This window comes from Carassius auratus, chromosome 8 (genome assembly GCF_003368295.1).
Source record: "Carassius auratus strain Wakin chromosome 8, ASM336829v1, whole genome shotgun sequence".
NCBI lineage: Eukaryota > Metazoa > Chordata > Actinopteri > Cypriniformes > Cyprinidae > Carassius > Carassius auratus.
Genome location: NC_039250.1, coordinates 27,448,857 through 27,465,568, shown reverse-complemented (window position 1 = coordinate 27,465,568; position 16,712 = coordinate 27,448,857). Strand labels below are relative to the sequence as shown.

Below are 16,712 nucleotides of genomic sequence, written 5' to 3'. Positions count from 1 at the left end.
GAAAGCCAATGATATAAAGAACTAAATTATGGGCCATGGACTTAATATGAAATCTGATCCGAGGTTGTTTTTCTGACAGATCTGCATTTATCTGTCTGGTTTTGAATATCAGATATACTGGAAACATATAATATAATATTGTAGAAAAAAATGATCCCTCCTTTTAAACTTTTTAATTTTTATCAGGCCTAAATGTAAGATATTATATTGTATTATGTTGCCCATCTTTGACACCTTAGGACATGGTAATAATGACATGGTAAAAAAAAAAAAACAGTACAGACCAAAAGTTTGGAGACACCTTCTCATTCAAAGAGTTTTCTTTATTTTCATGACTATGAATGTAGAGTCACACTGAAGGCATCAAGGGCTATTTGAGCAAGAAGGAGAGTGATGGGGTGCTGCACCAGATGACCTGGCCTCCACAGTCACCGGACCTGAACCCAATCCAGATGGTTTAAGGATTATTTTAATTTTTATAATGGTATATTCCTACACTATAAATATTATGATAAGCAAGTCATGACAAGTTTTGATGTAATAAAATATTATAGAAATAATATATATATATATATATATATATATATATATATATATATATATATATATATATATATATATATATATATATATATATATATTAAATATATATCTTTTTTATATCCTTATATCTTTTTTATAAAACTAACTAAAGGTTGAAACTGGTGGATATGTATATATATATTTTATTTTATTTTTTATTTTTATTCTTTTTTTCTCAATGCATGCACTTTAAGACTGCTTTGGTTATGTTCTTAAAAAGTAGAGCAGTGCTTATAATCTTTCTGTAGCAGAACAATTAAATGGTTATGAGGTTATGGCCTATTGACCAACCAAAGATAAATGGCTAAAGTATAATTTGAAATAACTCCCCCAGTGGATCGAAGGTACACTCGGACAGATGACCTGATATTTACTAAAACGTTCTTTTGCTTCCAAAGCATTATTTGGACAGAGGTACTAAACAGCACCGTCTCTGAGCGGTTTCCATGGTGACACTGCTTCATATACCTAGAAAAAGGTTTCCTGGTTTATTGCACTGGTCTGAGTAGGGCTTAACTTTTTGTGCTCAGGCTGGTAACCAAACAGCACTGCAATGCCTGACTGTATATTACATACAAATAGTTACCAATGTGAAGTTCTACAAATGGGATTTACATTCAGTTGCCAAACTATATGTGCAGATTCCACACAGCATTCTTCAATGTTCCACCAGCGCTCACACGTCTTCATAACGTTAGCTCATAAGAGGCGATGCAGCTGCTCGGTGTAGGCTGTGGATCATAATGTGAGCGTGCAGGGGAGAGAAGAGGCTCTGTCTGCCATCTGAGAGGTGGCAGGTCTGCCCCCGTGACCAGCACATTATCTGCTGGAATGTGAGCCCAGTCATTTCTAATAATGATTCTTCCAGCTTCCACACCTCCAGACAAGTGAGTGTGGGTGACATGAGGCTGTCGAGGGAGGGAGCTTGAGATGCTTGTCAGCTTGACTTCCAAGCCCCTCGTTCACTGTAATGTGATGCTGAGGTTAAATGTGGAGCTGTGTAATAAGTGTTAATGCCTGACGTCAGTAACTAAGAGCGGGGAGCATTTGATGAATCCCTTCCCCTCTGTGCTGGTGAATAATCATTTCTTTTATCTGTAGACAACAAATATGTTTTACTAACCATCTCATTGGTGAGACGTGTGCTTAATTCTACTGAATGTGCACTTGTAGTGTACTTCAGATTTTGTTCTTGCAGATGATATTGAAATAATTAAATAATAGACCACTATAGAGTTTACTTTCATGACTTTCTTTCTTTAATGGCCCTTACACGTTTCTTAACACTTAAGTAGGCTTACTTAAATATAATAAATGTAAAGTGCATTTTACTGTACATCATTTTGTTTTAATATCCTTTTATTGTGCTTTAAATTTGTACACTTATTTTGATGTGTTGAACAGCATACTAAAGCACATGTAAAGTACTTGACTATAATTTTAAATGTAGGGTGTCATTTCATATTATATTTGAAGTTAGTATATTTTTAAATTAGGTAAATTGCAACTTCATCATGACTAATGTGTAATTACTAAAATACTACATACAAGTTTCAATAGAAATTATATTAAAATATAGATTAGTTTACGATAAATGCTTGTCCATACATTCATAAATGCATTATATTTTAAAGATAGATGAATTTTAAATATAAAGATGTACTGAAGTCCTACTTAAGTGGGTCAAAAAACTCTCTTATTCAACTAGTTGCATTTAATATAAATGTAAACTATAATACACTTATAAACTATAATACAGTATTATACATAAAGCCTTCATGTTTAATGCATTATACAGAGTTATTAAAGGGTGTAATGCATTACAATTATTCATAATGTGTGTTGCAATACATTATTTCTTGTCATAAACAATTATAACCAAATTTAAAATGCACAGTGTAACAATTCATTGATGAAGTGTTATAATGTAATAACTGTGGCTACAATTATTCATGAGATCATCCAAGGCAAAATGAATGCATTGAAATTACTTTTATAATACATTATACATAAAGGCTGGGTGTAACATGCAGTTAGGTGTCCAAAAGCATTACATTTAGTTCAAACTGAAATGAACACATTTTACATAAAGCTGACTTAAAAATGTGTGGTAGCCATTACTTTAATCTAAGATTATAAATCTAAGGCACTCATGGGTGATGGGGTTATGTGAAAACAACATATTTATTATTGTATTATTAAAAAGTTTACCATAATGTAAGGTCCACTTTTAAGACAGCAGTATGTACTATATACTATTTGGTATATATATATATATATATATATATATATATATATATATATATATATACCAAATATATACCAAATATATATATATATTGTATCCATTCTGACATAACATAACCAAAAGCAACATAAACACAATGCAATGTTTCCTTCCCTTACCGTCCTGTTTGTAACATATGTGTGTTCTTGTGCTATATAAAGTAGCAAACAGACTTCTTTCTCCAAAATGCATTTCACTCTCATTTTCAAGGTCTTGTCCTCAATATTGATTCAGTCCAAACTTATTAACTGTATAGTGCTTGAAATACTTGACAAACACCACGTTTGTGTGAAGAGTCAAGTGTAATGAAGAAGCAGGTTCAACTGGCTGCTTCATCTGCTGAAGTTTCCATATGGGGCTTTTCAATTAATCACCAAAGATTTGTATTTTTACAGTTGCGAATGAAATGCCAGCTAATGTAGTAACATGTTTGCCCATTCAAAAGCATAACAAACGTTTCCTGCTGTCGAGATGCAGCAGATCCAGACTGAGATTACGTAACACCGTGCCACTAGAGTACAGAAATAGAGTCCGAATGGTTGCTTGAGGAACGCACCTGTTGGCACATTTGCATTGCTTTCCGAGGTCTGGTGTTGACTGGATTGATCTGGTTAAGGATGAGAACATCAGTCACAACCATGAGCTCTCAGCGTCTGAGGCATTTTCTTCTTTGTTCTCCACTTGTTTATTTTATTTTTTCTTTTTCTCTTACAGAATCATATTTAATTGTCATGACAATTTCAGCTTCATTTTTTAAGTTATAGAAAATTCAACTTGGCAGAGTATACATTTGACTTGTAATCAAACTTATACTTAACAATTATAAACTACAGTTTTATTACCAGCTTGTTTTGTTTTTTCCAAGTGTAAATCAAAGTAAAAAAGTTAAAGCTTTCAAAATCGCTGTTTTAAATTGTAGTTCTATTTACAGTAAGCTACAGTCTACTAAGCTTCCAGTTAATTTTATATTTGATATTTTTATTAGGTATACTGTATTTCTGAGGTAAAACCTTTATGTATATTTGAAGCTTTAAAAAAAATGAATTAAAAAATTTGAAATGACTTGCATTTGAATTTGTTTTTTTTTTTTTTTTTTTTTTTTTTTTTTTGAGACGGGTTGGTCTGTTTTCTGAACAGAATACTTAACAGCATACTGCTATGTACTGTAAATAAATAAATAAATCTGAGAGACCATTAACTGCATATAGTTTATTTTTTATTTTTATTTTTTCTAAAATATTAATCACAGCTTAAATTACTTCTGGTTTATTTTCCACACTGGATGTGGCTGGTCAAAACTGCATTGCATTATGGGATATAGTATATATGTGCAGTATATTCTGCTCATTCTGAAAGGTGTGAAAGATACGAATGTCCTATTCACAGTGTGTTCGTGTGTGTGAAATATGGTATAATGTCTCCACCCAGTGGTCAGACACTTAATGAAACTGAGTCTGATGTTGGTTGCATTTGACTGATTAAAAACTGTTAAATTAAAGTCTAAAAGTGGAATAATTTATTTTATTTTTTTATTTTATTTTACATATTATATATGTTAAGCTTATAGACATACAGTCGTTCTTTGTACAGTTGAGATACATTTCACAAGCTGACCTCATAGTAAAATGTGTGAGTAATAAATAAATAATTCATATAGCATGAATTTAGATTGTTTTTTTCTTTGCTGTCTTGGCATTGCTTTTGCTTTGGGCCTTGTGTGTGTGTGTGTGTGTGTGTGTGTGTTTGTGTTTGTTATATATTGTACCTTGAGTGGCTTGTCTCTCAGCCAAAGTAATTACCTGCAACCTTCATTTAACTGGAACACAATAGCTCTGGGTGCAGGCCTTTGTCATTTAAAGTCTCCGAATAAGAGCTTTTCCGTCCCTAATCATTCATCATGTGCGCTGGATTTCTCTCTCATTATCTGCCACTTCTGCTAATGGAGATGATTTGCTCAGTGCTCTTTGAGGATCTGGCCGAGGACCGTCAGATACTATAGGCTCAAATTAAAGGGGAATCACCTCACGGCTGTAGGTTATTGTATTTCACCTACAGTTATTTCCAGCTGCAGTATAAAGCTGATACTGAGGCTCTGATTAGGACATTTTGCTCTGCAGAATTGAGTCATAGACCAATACGGGGCTTTCAGGGGCCTACTATCTACTGTAGATGGTGTATGGTGATGGCCACTATAATGCTGATAAAAATACATTCAGTTTAATGATAATTTCATTTCAATTTAAACTTTACATTTTAATTGCTGAAATGAACTTATTTCATCCAGTACTCATTCTAAATTCATAAAATAATATTTGTAAAATATATTAATTTTATAATTGATTGAGAATTTTTTCTTTTTAGAATGTTTATTAAAAAAAAAATTTTCTCACAGCAACAACACCTTATTTCTATATAGTTCCCTAATATAGAAAATGTAGAATTTAGTAAAATGCACAAATAAACTGACAGCTGTTTATTTGTAGTATTTGAAACCAGTTCAATTCACTTTAAATTGATGGCATTGTCAAAAAAAGAAAAAAACATTCCAAATATATACTGTACATATAAAGAAAAATCCATGAAAACAAAACAAAACATTATATGAAATTCTGTAAAATGGAAAAACTGGGGCAAGATAACAAAATGGCAAGGTTTCAAAGAAAGAAGAAGAAGAAAAAAAAAACTGAACAGTGGCAAAATTAAATGTATAACTATAACTGAAATAGAGTTGAGACGGGTCACTTTGAACATACTTGATAACTATCCTCACTTTACAAACAAAATATTGAAAGAAAAGCTCACCTAAACATTTAATAAATGATGTGAGGTTTCATAATAAGCAGCATTATTTTGACAGTAGGAGAAGGTGAAATATAATGGCAAATTGTAACAGCGAAACCACACAGATTTTTCCTCCAAACTGAAACATTTCAGTTTCAAAACATTTTTAAAAAATATCTGTGGTTTGTGGTTTGAAAACAAGTAGCTACAAATATGGCTACTAGTAAATGCCTAAAACAATACTTTTAGATAAACATATATTAAAATGTGTAATTTCCTTATTGATACACATGTATTAAAACAAGGAACATAAGGGGAAACATAAAATAAAGTATATTTGAAATAAACAATGAAGGGCCACATAGCACGCTGCAGCACTCCACACTCATACACCTTCATACGAAATCACTAAAAACATATTGTGCGCATTGTTTCGTTTTCTTGGCCAGTGCAGTTCAGCTGTGTGACACTGCTCCAGGAAGCAGAGAAGTTTTATCGTTGTGTTGGTCGTGTGGACGTTCCTCCGTCTCCTGCTCCCCCTGCAGTGCCCCCACCATCGATCCCAGTGTCCCGAAGCTGCTTGTGCAGTTCTCCACCTGTGCAGAAACGCACAGTGTGACCTCTGACCCCTCCAATCTGGGCAGGACATCAGGTTGAGAGGCTGGTGTGATACTGTCAGCTATACTCTGGACAGTGATGCTGGACTGAAAAATGTGGTGCAGATATGTTAATGTAAAGTCTAATCACAGTGCAGTTTCTGCAGTAAAGTAGAGATAAATGTAAATATGTATTATGAAGGGGAAGAAAAGTTGCATTGTGACCAAACCAGGCTTGATATAACAAATTTTTGACAAGCTACGCTCTTATAAGTAAAGGTTGAAATCTATGATTGCATGAGGATTGTCTCGCTTGCGTTATGTAATCCTCGTTCAAAGGAGATGTTACGTTGACACTGACATTAGGAGAGCCCCAAACACCTCTGAGCATTACAGGAAAATACCCAGTGACTAATGGTGAGTACAATTTGCATGGCAAGCCACTCCCCTTACATACGGGTGTATCAGATGGAGGCAGGGATGGACTGGGAGTATGTCCCTGGATTTTCTCCCAAATAGGCCCTCCACAACTACAAACAGTGGCTACTATCTCAAAACATTACAGCAATCAATGTATTGCATTTATGGCAAATAACATCAAAAGACCCAGGGTGACCCTGCCAACAAAAAAATAATAGAAACCTTCACAGATATTCTAATGATTTCCACTACAAAGACCATTACAAACATTACCAACCGTCAACTTGTTTCCATTAAAACCAGTAAATAATGGTTTCCAACAGAAGGTGACCAAGTAGAGGGGTCACTTCATCTACAGCGATATCATTGACTTGATTGCAAATTAAAACAGACACTATTTCAACTGAACAGAGATGACATCACTGAATTCAATGATGAACTGCCTTTAACTATCATTTTGCATTATTGAGACTCTGTTTTCCAAATGAATGTTGTTCAGTGCTTTGGCGCAATGTATTTTGTTTAAAGCACTATATAAATAAAGGTGATTGATAGAGACCAACAGGTCCATAACAGTTTTCATTAAAACCATACAATTTCCATTATAACCAGTAAAACCATTACAAATGATTTGATGTTTTTTTTTTTTCTTTTTTTTTCAGCAGGGGATTGAATAAATGTATTATTGTATGAATTTAAATACTTTAAATCTACATAAAAAGAGCAGAACGCAAAATGTATAATATGACAATGATGAACCAACCTGGAATCTAGAAACCTGAAACAACAGGATTCTTTATTTTGAGTATTCATATGTTTCTAAAGTACTCTAATGTACTCTCTCTCTCTCTACTGTGTGTGTGTGTGTGTGTGTCATGTTAATCAGATTAATCATATTATATGCTACTTCATTTACTTTATTTTCTAGCTCAATTGCTCTCAAATGTAACCCGCTGTAGAATCGTTGATGTCTCTTTATGATGAAAGGAGTATTCATGTCAGACAATGTGAAGTAATAAACAGCAGTGAACATTCGGACTAGGGATGTCCTGTGATTTTACTGTAGTGCTATAGGTCACATGCTCTGTAGTGTAATTGGCGGGCAAAGGTAACCTGATGTAACTTCACTTTTTTTTAGCAATCATATGGGGGGTCTCTCCTCAAACACCACCAGAGTGCAGCATCCAACTTTTTATAATGCAACGGGAGCTACAGTGCAACGGCACCAGTGCACTCACCACATCAGCTACAGGTGGAGAGGATATCGCAGATACCAGATATCGTAAGTGATTTAATATAAGCCAGATGTCGAGATAGGTGAGGACATGGATGCCCTTTTTCTCGTAGTAAAGACAAGGCACCTTCCATGACCTTTGTGAAGATGCGGAGAGACAGGGAGAGCCCAAAGAGGAGGACGTTGTACTGTCTTCTTGGGTTTAATAAAAAATGGGCTGTAAAACCCTGATTTCATCTCAGCTGGAGGGACAGGCTCTATCGCATTCTTTACCAAGAGGACTGCGATCTCTGTCTGTTACCAATGTAAAGAGGATGCCCCTAAACTTGGGAGGGCGTCTGGTGAATTCAATCGCATAGCCAAATAGAACTGTCCAAATGAGCCAGCGAGACGGGTTGAGGAGCACTGGCCAGGCCCCCAAACTCTGTGCAAGCGGCAAAACCAAGGATTATCTGAAACCTGCAACCTCCTGCATGTCAAAATATTATGTCGATATTGACAGCAAAGAAGCAGAGTGTCTGAAGCCAACACGTCTGGCCCATAGATGAAGGAAAATGCTCTTTTATTGGGAATGTGGATAGCGAGTGGCCAGCGGCAGAATGGTCATTCTTGGTGACTTTAAGGAGTGTCATGCTAAGGCAAGATGTGCTTAATGGCCTCGTCTGCTGGGCAAGGTCCTCTTCAGGTGTTTCCAAAGAAGCCCAGACTAGAAAACGGTGGCCTCGAGCAATCAAACTTTGTCAGCATCATGCATCTCTACCAGGTTCAGCCAGAGTTGGAGCTTATAGACTACCATGGTAGATATCACCTGCCCATGAGACTGAGCCATGACATTTGTCAGCTGTAGGAAGAAGTCAGTCACCAAGCTCTTCCAGAACTACCCTTGCATAGCATTTTCAGTGCCTTGGAATTGCCTCTGGAATGTACATATGCTTGATAGATTATACATATGCTTGATTTTGGCAGATGTGATATGCTTTGCTGCTGCTAAACAAAAAAGAAGGATTTGACTTAGTTAAAACACACGCACACACACACAATAAGGAAAAAATATTGTTTTAGAAAAATTTGAAAAGAGCCATAGCAGATAGTTAAAGGTGGAGCTGTAGAGGAGCAATGAAATAAATGGTTACATGAATTAGGAAATATGTCTGTGACAGAAGAACCATTGGGCTCTTGGATAGAGTTTCATGACTGAACTTAATACAGTTGAATGTGAATGGAGATTTCAAAACTGTGAGTGTTATATAGTGTCACAGAAATTAAAAGCAAATGATTAACATAATGTCTTTGCGGGTGTGACTGGTAAGGACAAAAATCTAGAATTACATTGCTACACATGGATTAGGACATTAGCAAACTCGGCGGCATCAGCTGCATCCATGTCAGCACGTCATGCTTGATGTAGTAATTTCACAGTAGGCATACACACAGGTTCGAAGACTCGTTCTCGCCCCCTACAGTGCAATTCGGTAAGGCATTTATCCGCACTAAAATATCAATCAAAGTTATCATAGCTCGCCTAGTATAGACCCAGCTCTCAACCCAACTTTTAGAATAGATTATCGGCTATATTTTTTTTAACCCCCGATAAGAGTCTCCCGTTAACGCAGCATGTTAACGCCGATAACGGCCCACCGCTAATATATATATGTATATATTACCGCCGACCATTGGGGGCTGAATTAAAATCCTAGAACCACCCCTGGTCAGCAAACCTCTTGGAAGTGGTTTTGGCACAGTGGGCAGGTGCTAAGTCCTGCTAGAAAAGAAAATCAGCATCTCCATAAAGCTTGACAGCAGATGGAAGCATAAAGTGCTCCAAAATCTCCTGGTAGACAGCTGCATTTATTTTGGACTTGATAAAACACAGTGGACCAACACCAGCAGACGTCACAGCTCTCCAAATCATCTCTGACAGCAGAAACCTCACGCTGGACTTCAAGCAGCTTGGATTCTGTGCCTCTCCAGTCTTCCTCCAGACTCCAGACCTTGATTTTCAAATGAAACGCAAAATTTACTTTTGTCTGAAAAGAGGACTTTGGACCAATGAGCAACAGTCCAAATTTTTTTTTCTCCTTAGCCCAGGTGAGATGCTTCTGATGTTGTTTCTGCTTCAGAAGTGGCTTGTTAAGCCTTTTTCCTGAAGACGTCGGAGTGTGGTGACTCTTGATGCACTGACTCCAGCTTCAGTCCACTCCATGTGAAGCTCTCCCAAGTGTTTGAACCGGCTTTGCTTGTCAGTATTCTCAAGCTTGAGGTCATCCCTGTTGCTTGTGCACATTTTCTTACCCAATTTATTCCTTCCAGTCAACTTTGCATTTGATACAGCAATCTGTGAACAGGCAGCCCTTTCAGTAATGACCTTCTGTTACTTACCCTCTTTGTAAGGGGGTCAGTGATTGTCTTCTGGACCATTGAAAAGTTAAAAAAGTGAAAAGTGAAAGTCGTGACATTTGCCAAGTATGGTGACCCATACTCGGAATTGGTGCTCTGCATTTAACCCATCCAAGTGCACACACACAGTGAGAAGTGAACACACCGTGAACACACACGCGGAGCAGTGGTCAGCTATAGATCCAGCGCCCGGGGAGCCATGGGTACTGAGAGTGGAAGAGAGCACTGTTCATTTGCTCCCTCTCGCCTACAACTCCTGACAGCACGAGACTCGAACCAGCGACCTTCTGGCTCTCAAATGTTTGATCTTTTATGAGCTGTAAGCTCAAAGCATCAAAAAAAAAAAAAAAAAAAAAAAAAAAAAAAAAAACCTTTTGAAATGTATAACTTTACGTGTAATGAATGTAGAATATATGAAAGTTTCACTTTATGAAATAAGTAAAAAAGAAAATAACTTTTTCTCAATCTTATTTCTAGATGAAATTATATACAGTATATGTATACATACAGTATAGTGAAAATAAAAGTCTTTACCACCAGTTGATGTTTCCTTGCTATTAAGTTCTTTTTAGAAAATCTCACTGACCACTTTGAACAGAAGTACGCGTTTCAAAAACAAGTAGTGGAAGTTGAACACTTACATTCTCCATGGACACGTTGCTCCCTACAGGGGCCTTTTTCTTTCGTGAGATATTGGGGTTCCAGTGACAAACCAAACTGTCATTCTGAACACTGTAGTTTTTGTGACCAATCAACCAGTAAGTGTCCATTTTTCCTTTTCCCTGAAAACCACAATAATGTCACATTAAGTTGTTGCATTTTTTATGAAATATGATGAAGACAAACCTTTTTCTTAATCTCCTGATGTCATAACTTCAACTCACGATGCAAGAACATACAGATAATCCAACAGGAACATGGTTGTGGTTTCAACGGCTTAGCATAGTACTTTTATAGATCTGATTCTCACCTTTACTTCAATCTCACCGCGTAACTGCAGTTCATACGCATTGTCCTTCATGAGTGCCAGGTATGTAGCAGAGCTTGCATGAACCTTCTGTGCTAAAGACCAGATCAAAGAAACGTTAATGTTCTCCTGTTATGCAAAAGCCACATTGGTGCCGAGGTGAAACTCAGACACTGATATTAGCTTAGCTGCATGCTAATGCTAAGCTCAGTTTATAACATACATGTATGAAAAAATAAGATGAGGTATCTATGGTGATGTTGTGAATGAAAATATTCATGACCTCTGCATTGGAGGAACAAAAAAGATCAAGATTAAAGATCAAGATTAAAGACGGCACATGTTAACCAGACAGATGAACGTACGCAGGCTAGTGGACTCCATCCGAGAGGCCGTATTAACTGTGTCTCCAAACAAACAGTACCGCGGCATCTTGTACCCAACAATGCCAGCTACACAAGGACCTTAAGAGGAATGAGACACATGAAAGACAACACTGTGAATTACTATAAACATATTTATATGTCATTTATCAATTATTTTCTTATTTATTATAAGTCATAGTGTTTATTACATTAATGCTAATTAATCATTAATAAAACATTGCCAACATTTTTAGAAAGGATGCATTATATCTGTAGCTAATGAACTGACAAATAAGATCAGGGACGTTAATTTGGAAAGCAAATATGGTTGATTTTTTTAAATTCATGTTGACTTTAAGTTACAGGTCATGTAACATAACAAAACTATTAATGTATTCATGTTTCAGTCCTTTTATGTGTGGCCCCTTTATTATTAATAAATCTTTTTTTTTTTTGTAAACACAGGATACACACACACACACACACACTCACACACACACAGACCTGTGTGTATTCCGGCTCGGAGCTGAAGGCGTTTGTTAGGCATGTGAGGTATTGGCACCTGTCTGACCGCAGCCACCAGATCCAGAGACATTTTAGCGATCTCATCTGCATGTCTGTCTCCGTTTCTCTCTGGCAGTCCACTGACCACCATGTATGCATCTCCTATAGTCTCCACCTGTTTCATTCAAACACAGAAGCTCAGTAAAGACAAACTGTACGTGTTTACATCTAGCTGTATAATTCTTCATTACAGTACATCAGCATCTTGTAAACTTACTTGCTGAAAAAAAAAAAGAAAAGAAAAAGAAGATGGTTTCCATTACTGTTAAACTGTTAAAACATTAAAGGCAAAAAAATAAAATAAAATAATAATAATAAAATAATTGATTTGTTGGTTTAAACAAGCCACCAATAGAATTAAATTTAAATTAAATTTAAAATTAAATTAAATGTATGCATTTAGCAGACGCTTTTATCCAAAGTGACTTACAGTCCATTCAGGCTATAAATTTTTACATATCATAATAAAAGGCGACCAATTACCAGAAGAGACCAATAGGTCCATTGCAGTTTCCATTAAAACCAATACAATTCCCATTATAACCTGTAAAAGTATCTACTGTCACTTCTGATTAATTTAATCCTTGCAGAATAAATAAGTATTAATTTCTTTTTAAAAATTTAAAAAATTTTCGTCCAAAATATTTATTTGGAATTTTTGTAATGCACCATTGCACCAATCAGTTATATATATATATATATAATTGTTACAATGTCACCATGAAATACTATTACTAATAAAAAGGTTTTTAAAAAGAATTAATGTAAAAATGTCTGGGGAAAAAATGTTCCTTTGAGCACTGTAAGCATAACCTTAGCATAAGCCAGATATGCTGTGATTATTTCCTGTATGGTTATTCATAGAGATATGTGTGATTGTCAGAGTATGTTGATACCTTGTAGACGTCATAGGAGTCGATGCGTGTGTCGAAGCACATGTAGAGGTTATTTAACATCTCAACAACTTGTAGTGGAGTGCAAGAGGCTGATATTGCAGTAAAACCCACAATGTCTGAGAAAAAAATAGTAACCTGAAAAAAAATATGTGTGTTAGTTACTTCCTAAACAACATTCAAAGAACACCAGAATATGTTTCACAGATTCCTACATTTTCTTGGCAATCTTCTTTGTAGTTTCATTGGCATTGCTAGGGGATAAAAAGAGACTGACCACTCCCTAAATGATATTCATCCACAGGTGAAACTCTGCTCAACTTCATAACAAACTGCAGGATTTGCAGCAGCATTTATTTTTAGATTGCATTAGGTACAAGTTTAATGCTAACCACTAGGGATTTATTCAAATCACTACCCCCTAAGTGCAAGAAATAATCAAAATAGTAAGTAATACGTGTAATAAACATGTAATAACCTGCTAATAATGTAAATCTGCTATGAATCTGTCGTAAGTTATGTTTATTGACCTAACACATACTTCAAAACATGGTAGCCTGCAGTTATTAGAGCTATTTCTACCTAATTTAATGCATACAAATGAGTTTGTTGTTATAAATTAATATATTCAGTGAATTGACTCAAATAAAACCAGTTATTTTAGATGTTACCGTTTTTTTTTTTTTTTCAGTGTAGATATTGTGCTGCTATTATGAAATGACTACTCGTTCTGCTACATATGTCTATTTCTTCAAAATATGTAGTTTCAAGTGCTGTAAATCTAAGGGGACAGGCTTCAGGTGCACAGATTGCTCTTACAGACATGTGTCATTTACCCCACTCCCTCATGAGCTGTTTTATCTCCTGATGAATATGGAATACCATAATTACAGGCAATTACTACAACAAAAAGAACAAACAGAATGGCAGCATGTGCGCTTTCCTGACACTGCCATCTTGCCAGCATCCCTAATGAATATGCTTGTATTTTCAGACTTGAGTTTGATTTGTTAAAAGGGAATGTTGGAAGATGATATATGCAGAAATAGAGAGCTTACAACCATGTACCTTCTCATAACTCTCAGCCTCTACGTGTTTCTGTTGGCGTAGCTGCTTGGCCACAGATTTGGGCAGCATCTGATGAAGGAGATCTTCTGCAAGACGTCGTTCTCTCTTCAGGTCTTCTGTCTTCTCCCTGAGGCTCTGAGCGTAGTCCTGGATCCATTCTGTCATTTGTTTGAAGGAGAGCAGCACTATGGGGTAAATGAGACAGGCGATGGCGAGCAGGCAGATCTTCAGACTGATGCTGGACGAGATGTCTCTGGATTTCAGTTTCAGAGCCCATCCAGCTCGGGTGTGAAAACATCTCAGCGTGTTCTTCAAGGCCAGCATCAACTCTGTGGATCCACTGGAAGTTGTGGCAGTAGAGAAGATTAAATATCTTATATTACTCCCGTTTAGCTCTAAATCAGTATTTTCCATCCAACAGTTATAGAGGTTTTCAGACATGTCTTTTATGACTGACATGAGTGCTGTTGCATGCCATATTTCATCTCTTTTCTTTTCACCTGTTATCCAGCGATAGTTCAACTCCTGGACAGTTAAAAGCAGTTTCAGAGCAAGGACATCTGTCCAGTCTGTGTTGTGTTTGAGGAAGCCAATATCAACATCTCTGACGCCCCATGTGTTTAATATCTTCTCAATTGCTAGAGTAAAAACTGTGGTTTCATTAGCATCCATTGACTCAGCTCTCCATGTAGCATTGAGAAACTCTTCAAGGTTGGATTGAAGATGCTCACAAAACTCAAGAAACTCAACATCACAGGGCTGACCCAAACTGTCCATATCAGTACTAGCACAACAACGGTTAACGGTGAGCATTACCAAGGACCAAGAGCTGGGAAACCTTTCTTGCTTGACATTATAAACTGTATTCTCCCTTGTTGAACTGAGGTTTCTTAATGTTTGGAGCTCCATCACGAGTCTGAGTGTAATGTTTGTCCTACATGATGTTAGCTCTTTAAGTGAAGCTTCAGTGGCTTGCCATTGAGCCAAAGATGAGTTGAAGTCCATGGTCACAGCAGAGAGAAGAGCCAGGAAAGAGATGACACAAGCCACCAGGATTCTGCGGACAGTACGGCTGCGACTGCCACAACTGAGTAAAGACAGCCTGTGAAAAGAGCACAAACAAAACTCAGTCATGTGTGGTGAGTATTTAAGAATTTTCTTCATGGTTGTGAAACCTCAGTGGAATATGTTTATATTTTGATGAACCACACCAAGTTCTTCAGTTTTGCATTTTAAATGTAACTTAGGTTTCTAATACTCAACCACAACTTGAAATAAAATTAAGCAGACAATTTGGAGTCCTGCTTGTTAATATGAGTTAACATTAGACACAACTTAAAACCAGAGCTGGGTGATGACTAAATTTGCCTCTGAATTTGGTGGGAAATTAGACCATGTTTGAAACTATCTTCAATCAATTCACAAACCTGCTGGAGTTTGGAAAACCCATGGGAAGCCCTTGTTTTATGTTCGATTTCTGGGTATGATTTGACTGAGCAGGTCAAATTGACCCTAATTGCCTTCAATGCAATTCCCTAAATCACATTATTAAAAACAAGAAGAATCAGGTATTTAAAGAAACATTTTTATATCGGTATTTGTCACACAGTGCAATAAATAAATAAATAAAATAAAAAGTATGATTTTTAAAAATGTGTTTAACCACATTTTTTTTAACCCCTTAAAGTAATCTTAAAGTAGGCTGGTCATTATACATGGGGTAACAGATTGTTAATATTGTGTTACTCATTTGTTCCTTTGTAGTTATTGATTAATGACGGAAAAGTATTCTAAAGTGTTACCATACATGGCTACATTACTTAAAATGAGCACGTTAGCAAGAGTACGTTACAGTTTTCATCATGTAACCTCAGTAATGGACACAATTTGTAAGAAAGCTCTGGTTAAAACGCATGATAATGAGTCATCATATAAATAATTCCCTTTGTTGCTTTAAATTCAGAGAGTATCAGATTAAAAAAAAAAAAAAAACTCGGCAGACTGTCACACCATATAAACAAATATTAAAGCCATTAAAAGGAAATATAAACATTAAACAAGTTTTCAGCATTTAGCGAAATGTCTGTTTGTTACTAAAAATATCATTATTGTTATTATTATTATTGTTATTATTATTATTATAAATAAATAAACACTGTAACTGTTTGTTACCTGCAAACGTCACATTCTGCTTGTTGCTCCTCTTTGTTTTGGGGTGAGGTCTTCTTTCGAGCTTTATGTCTCCGGCTGTTGATTTTAGTTAAAGTGTCTTTCAGAGAGGCCGATGACAGGGTCCCAGACGCGACACAATCCTTTTTCATGTACTCCAGCGATGACATGAGATTACCCTTCTAAGTCTCTTAATTAAGTGAATAGATTGAATATCATATCAAACTGTCTTCTTTACCCCAGGAATAAGCTCATCGTGTGTGTGTGTGTGTGTCTGTGTGTGTGTGTGTTTCTGCTTCTCTTTGATGTGCAGTTTGATGCAATATGTGACGTAGTTTTAATTGCAGGGTTAAAGAAAGATGGTTGCTACAGACACAGACTATTTGATT

General features: G+C 36.1%; 1 protein-coding gene across 1 annotated transcript; it reads right to left on the bottom strand.

Moving 5' to 3' along the window:
- Nucleotides 1-11,049: 11,049 nt before the first annotated feature.
- Nucleotides 11,050-16,493, bottom strand: LOC113106852 (adenylate cyclase type 7; the record flags this gene model as incomplete). The annotated part of the gene is made up of 8 exons (XM_026268864.1): nt 16,327-16,493; nt 15,131-15,256; nt 14,155-14,938; nt 13,090-13,224; nt 12,134-12,308; nt 11,630-11,728; nt 11,268-11,359; nt 11,050-11,079 (listed from the first exon to the last, which is right to left on the bottom strand). Coding segments are annotated over exons 1-8 (1,608 nt in total), but the record flags the coding sequence as incomplete, so codon positions are not given.
- Between the last annotated feature and the right edge of the window lie 219 nt (nt 16,494-16,712).